Source organism: Pinus tabuliformis, chromosome 4_2 (genome assembly GCF_031772625.1).
Source record: "Pinus tabuliformis cultivar Carrire ecotype Pingquan chromosome 4_2, CPIR1, whole genome shotgun sequence".
In the NCBI taxonomy this organism is placed as follows: Eukaryota; Viridiplantae; Streptophyta; class Pinopsida; order Pinales; family Pinaceae; genus Pinus; species Pinus tabuliformis.
In genome coordinates, this window is record NC_142304.1 from 1,018,398,746 (window position 1) to 1,018,405,217 (window position 6,472).

Here is a 6,472-nt window from a genome sequence, read left to right on the forward strand (position 1 = left end):
ATTACATTATGAATCTTTCGAGTCATCCATATGGAGTTGTTCTATATTTTCCCGTAATGCTCCTTACCTACACTTATTACCCTCTCTGGTTATGGAAGGTTTTATTTGATAATTAACTTTCCCCATCGTCTATTATGGAAATGGGGTTACAAGAATCCTCCTTCAAAGTTTAATTAAATTTTAATATCACCAAATTAAACTCATTAAGAGCTTTTAGGTGATATAAAATTTGTCTCATTCCAACTTTTGAATTGAGAGTTATTCCCATTTTAAAGTTCAACTACTTAAATGGTGCCACAAGAGCAAGGCACCACCATGTTCCACATCAGCAAGGCACCACCATGTGCCACATCAGCAAGGCACCACCATGTGGGATCCACTTGTGTCCCACGTGAACCCAGAATGTCACTATTGGTAGTCTCACCTCCCTCGTGACATCCACATAGACTTAGGGCCATAGGTTCCACAAGATCCAACCCCTATCATGTTTTGCTTTGTTTCCTTTATATCTAGTTTGAGAGGTAATGTGGGAAACACAAAATAACCCATAGTACTACACCTCTAAGACCCGATACTTTGGATCTCTAGACCTTCTTTCTCCATTGTGCCCACACCCTTTATTTCATCTCCTTATTAATTTACAGCTAGATTTTGGACATAAATCTACCAAAAAAGTTTAAGGGGGAAAAGGAAAAAAAAAAATCTTATTAAATTACCTTAAACGGAACTTAACCCTTTTGCATAGCCTTCTTTGCATTCATCATTAGTTATCTCAATTCGTATTACATGACCATTGACGGCCCTGCTAAGGAGAGAGCCCGTCTGTTATGACTACAATTTATATTCTATTGCAATTGGCACTCCAACACAATCAATTTTTATTGGATCGAGAGTCCATCTGTTAGGACTACAATTTATGTTTTATTGCAATTGGCACTCCAACACAATCAATTTTTATTGGGTCTAGAGTCCATCTGTTCGGACTACAATTTATATTTTATTGTAATTGGCACTCCAAGACAATCAATTTTCATTGGGTCAGTGAATATATTGGTAGAATAGGTAACATTTAATGCCAATCATGTTATACAAGTCCTTTTTTGGCCTATGTGACTTTCAGTTCACAACACGACAGATATAACACCAGATAACCACACCTCAACCACAGACTATTACGTATCCAAAGACTGACCGTGAAGGGAGGGCCATACAATGCAGATAAAATAACATAGCGGTTTGTGAAACCTACCATGCATGACCGTAGCTCTCTCTTTCATATGTCCCACATGTCTTTTAAAAATCTCCGTCCCATCTTCCCTCTCATTTTATTGGATAATCCTTTGCTCTTGTTTATGGTGCAAATCCACACTAAATTTGGAAAAATATCTCTGGACCAGGTCTACGTCCGTAATCTGATCGCCTTGTCTACGATGTAAAACCAATTCTACATCGAAAGTTCAAAACCAAAATATCTGTGGGCTCCAATTGGTTTAAATCCACATCCACATTCAAGTTCAAAATATCTTGGGACAAAGTCCACGAGCCAACTGGAATTTAGTTTTGCAATCTGATTGCCTTTTTGTCTTCTGCATGTAAAAAGAGATGAATGTACTTTTCTGAGTTGAGAAGAGCGACAGATCCTGTATCAGTCGAGAGGTTTATCTCCTTACTGCCTTCATTACAGTTTTCGTTATGCAATCAATGGCATAGAGTGCTTGGTATTGCAAGTTGTAAGTTTTATAGTTTTCGTTATGCAATCAATGGCATAGAGTGCTTGGCATTGCAAGTTGTAAGTTTTAGTTTCTGCATAACAGAAACAACAAAATCTACATGATAAAAAAAAAAAAAGTGTCTATCACTTCAAATCCCTAAAGTTAATTTAATTATTAATTTTGAGAATATTTCAAAATGAGACAAAGAGAAGTGAGATTGAAGCTTTGTCTGTCAGAGGCAACTAAGAAATTCTGATTTCATACACATCGGGTGGGCCATGTGATGCCCAAGTGGCTATCTACACTGGACCGGCAGAGAGGCTAAATCTGTATATATACTTGTTGCTGCCTGTTGCCTCCTGTATAGTTTTTTCTGTAATTGTTTGCTCCTTATCTGCATTTATTCTGTTTCCTTATTCAGTGCTGCGTTCGATCAATATAATTATCGAATATACGTTGTTCTGACAATATCAGTTGTGAGTATAATACCCAATTGGTTGATTTGTATGCGAGTTTCAGTGGCTGCTTGAATATGTCTTGCAGTGCTGTGACTGTGCCCATGCAGGAGGCTCCTAACAATGTGCACAAGGTTAGTGAATGCCATATCTTCATGTGTGTGTGTATCTTGTCCGAGAGAGCTATTGGAGTTTAAACTTATGGTTCTGCTCAGAAGTGTTGTGTTTTACTTTTTATTTAATTTTTTTAATTAGCTTAAATTTAGACCTCCAGTTTGATGATAGAAGAATGATTTACTGTTTTAATTAGAATGGTGAGAATTTTGACTAGAATTCTGAAAAGTACTTGGACACTTTATAGAATAATTTAATTTCCTCAAAAGTGATTTTTATCATTAATCTTTCGATTTAAAACAGTAACCTAATAGAAACTAAATCACATACAAACCCATTGGTATGCACCTGCTTGTCGTGTATGTGTTGGGTATTACCAACGCTTTGGATTTTATTGCATAGATATTTACTATTAGTGTATGTGGGATATGCTCTGTGTGGATTCCTGAAGTAAGTCAATTTCCGTGTATGTGTTGTAGGCTGCGGGCAATGGCAATTGCGCTACTACTCCTAGTGTGGCTCTAAGCTTGGGCGGTTGTCTCTTTACAGCAGAGGCTGAAAGTTCAAGTTATTCAAGAAGGCCGACGAATTACTTCACCGCATTTAAAGAGCAGGGAGCCAATTCAACGACAACAGAGAACGACGAGGTCGGGAGTGTGACCGAGGACGAAGACCCGAACCTGTCGCCTGTGGCTGCTGGCAAGTCATTGTGCTCTAAATTTTCGTTCGCGGATGGGGCAGGACTTGAACGGACGGGGAGCGGAATCAGTGTTCTCTCCGCCGAGAATACTCAAACACCCTCTGAGCAGGGCAAGGAGAAATCGTTCACAAAGCTGCCGTCATCCCAATACAAGGGCGTTGTCCCGCAGCCTAACGGGCGGTGGGGTGCTCAGATATACGAGAAGCACCAGCGCGTGTGGCTCGGCACATTCAACCAAGAAGAAGTTGCGGCCAGGGCCTACGACAGGGCCGCCATCAAGTTCCGTGGCGCCGACGCCATGACTAACTTGAACTTGGTCGAAAGTCACCAGGAGGCCGTCTTTCTCCGCGGCCACTCTAAGAGAGAAATTGTAGACATGCTGAGAAAGCACACCTACGATGAAGAACTGAAGAGGAATAAGCCGTCCTCAGACAAAAATCTCGATGTTGCGGACTCAACTTCCACAGAATCCTCGGAGCCCCGGGCGCACCTGTTCGACAAGACCGTGTCGCCCAGCGACGTCGGGAAGCTGAATCGATTCGTCATCCCCAAGCAGTTCGCGGAGAAATATTTCTCCCTCGAGGTCGACGTGGACATGGCGTCGGGGGAGGGTAAGCGGAAGGGAGTCCTGCTAAATTTCGAGGACAGAGCCTACAAAACATGGTGGTTCCGCTATTCTTACTGGAACAGCAGTCAAAGCTACGTGCTCACCAGGGGATGGAACCGCTTCGTTAAAGAAAAACGCCTCCAAGCGGGTGACATCGTTACCTTTGAGCGGAGTTGTTCGCGTTCCCTCCCTCAAAAACACTTTATTGCCATCAGCCGCCACCGCCGCCCTGCAATTTCCTCCCTACCGCCGCCCCGTCGCCGCCATTAAAAAGCTGCCTGCAGACCATCACTCCAATCGCCACGACCAGGTATCCGCAATGGTCTAAGCTTTTTGACAAGCAGCCGCCGCCAATCATCGACCCGGTCGACCATTGTTCGATTCTCTGCCCCAATTTTCACTACTCTATGACAAACCCAAAGTCGGTGACGGATGAAGTGAATCCTTCCTCCCTGGAATTCGTGGATCTCCGAGAGGCATCCACTTTAATAGAACACAAATCTTTCGCCCGGTTATTTGGGGTAAATCTTCGGCCGTCGCAGTTAAATCTTTTTCCAAGCTTGACGGTTGAAGGAGAGAGTGGGCTGCCGACGTAGCGGAAAGCAGCAGCGACTGCGGTTATGTAGGTGTTGCTTGGCCGGAAAAGACGAGATGGATGACTGAATTTTGTTTTAATTAGTGGGAGTCTATTTTTTTGAGCTTTATTACCCTTTATCACAAAAGGCTAAATATATTTGCGTTCTTATATAAAAATATTTATTTTTGATAAAATATGTATAAATAACTTCTCATTTTACTGTTGTATTGAAAAAAAAAAAACTTATCATTTTACTGTTTATCCCCATAAATGTGCTGCCAGGATAGATAGAGAAAATTAAATGGAATTGTTTTTAGTAAGAGTTTTTGGGACTTTCTTGTTCTGGAATCTAATGGAAAAATTTGAGGTAAAATTTCGATTTCTGTTATTTAAATTGGTTTTTTGAGGGTATATATGGAGTCAGCGTCCTGAAAAACCCTTAGAGCACTTTGATTATGCATTAACTACCCATCAAATTTATGTGATTTCAATAGATTCCTCAAATTTTAAAGAAATTAGACTAAAAAAACCCACCCAAAAACATAAAAAAAAAAAATCACACTTAAAATAACTCAAAATTAAATCAATACAACGGTGAATTTTTAACTTTAAAAAAACCTCAAAATGTTATTCGAATTTCAATCATACGACTGCGGACGAAACACAACGACAGCAGGCAGGCGAATTAATGTAGGAGTCAGCCACGGCCGTCGATTATCGCCATGGTCTGCATACTGCGCTATCGGCCGTAGCCTATCGCCATCGTGCACACTTTTATCGCCGCAAAATCAGGATCCCACGACGAGAGTCCACAACTTGAACATTAACGACACGACTCCTCTAATGCGGCCTATTCCGACATCGCATGCTTGTTATCGACAGAACCCCTCCACTGGATTCAAGAAGGTTGTGATGTTGTTGGAGCCATGTTGTTAATTTCTATGTGAGTATAATATTTAGAAAAAAATGTAATAAAAAATAAAATGAGGAATCCAGAAATTAAAGAAGCAATTGAAGGAGGTTGGAAAACCAGGCAAACGGATTATGATACATAAGAAAACAAATTAATTAGAGGCCATCCACCTTTAGGTTGGACAAAACCATGACCTTCCTCCACAATGTGATGTTAGAGATTTCAGGTCTACGTTAATTATCTATCTCAATCTCTTTATTGAAAGGAGAAGGGTATTCTTCCTCTCCCATAGCTATACAAGAGATGTTATCCAAAATAAGCGAATTATTTCATATAAAGATTTATAAGACAAAGGATAAATATTTGCCTCCTCCTAGTTGGTTTATATGGTTTCTACTTATAAGATAGTGATTTGTCATAGTTATAAAGAGTCGAGAGGTGTTGTGTGCTTTGTATAAGATGATTTAGCCTCCAAGGTACAAGTGGAATGTTGAAATTTCCATGCCAATTTCTTGTGGTTATCAATAGACAAAGGACACTCAAATGTGAAATTGTAGATTGCAATTTGTTATTTCCTCCATCTTATTCAACCTATGTCGTAAGAAGCAAGGTCGAAACACCATTTATTGACTTGACCCCTAAGATCTCTTAAATTTTTGCTATGAGTGATGTTATTCTCTTAGGTGACTTTAATGCTCATATAAAAAATATGCAATGCTAAGTATATGATACGATTTAAAACTTGCTCAAGATACATGAATTGGGAAAAAGGAGAACTAGGTCTTTGCAAATAGTCTATTGATTCCATAGTCACACCATATGCTAGGAACCTTATTAGGCTTATGAATTCCCATGAAATGATAATGTCAAATGGTCTTCCATGTTTCCTAGGGTAGTCCAGCTTTATTTATTATCCTTGTCCTAGTGGAATGACGATTGTGGACTATGTTATGAGTAATTTATTCATCGTGAATGAAATATCCAACCTTTGTGTACACCATCTACCTCACTTTGTAGACCATACATATCTTACTTTCAAAATTTTAGTTTGCACTTATACATTCCCCATTGATCCTAGGAAAAATTATTTGTGCAAATCTACCATCATCCATACTTATTAGCAATTCAATGAAAAGTATGCAAATTTACTGAAAATAAGGCCCCTCTTAGTGTATGATACACATCATTTTGTCATGCATTCCCTCCACTTCATTCGATCTTTAATTCCTCCTTCCTAGGATGGGGCACTACGGTCGTGTAATTTTTGGTATAATTAGATTTCAAAAACATCCATTGTTAACTAAATATATAGTGGTGCATAAATCCTCCAAGACAAAGTAGATAAAAGGAACCTGTGGGAGCATTCTTATGAGAAAAAAGAGGAATTGTGTCTT

The 6,472-nt window shown here is 39.7% G+C and overlaps 1 protein-coding gene across 1 annotated transcript in view; it reads left to right on the forward strand.

Moving 5' to 3' along the window:
- The window catches only part of LOC149173079 (AP2/ERF and B3 domain-containing transcription factor ARF14-like), a 155,009-nt gene extending 150,754 nt beyond the window's left edge, over window positions 1-4,255 (forward strand). Inside the window, exon 2 of the mRNA XM_089426566.1 lies at window positions 2,761-4,255. Within this exon, the coding sequence (XP_089282692.1) occupies window positions 2,761-3,858 (1,098 nt within the window). The 3' untranslated portion in view covers window positions 3,859-4,255. The remainder of the gene's footprint in view (window positions 1-2,760) is intronic.
- Window positions 4,256-6,472: the final 2,217 nt, after the last annotated feature.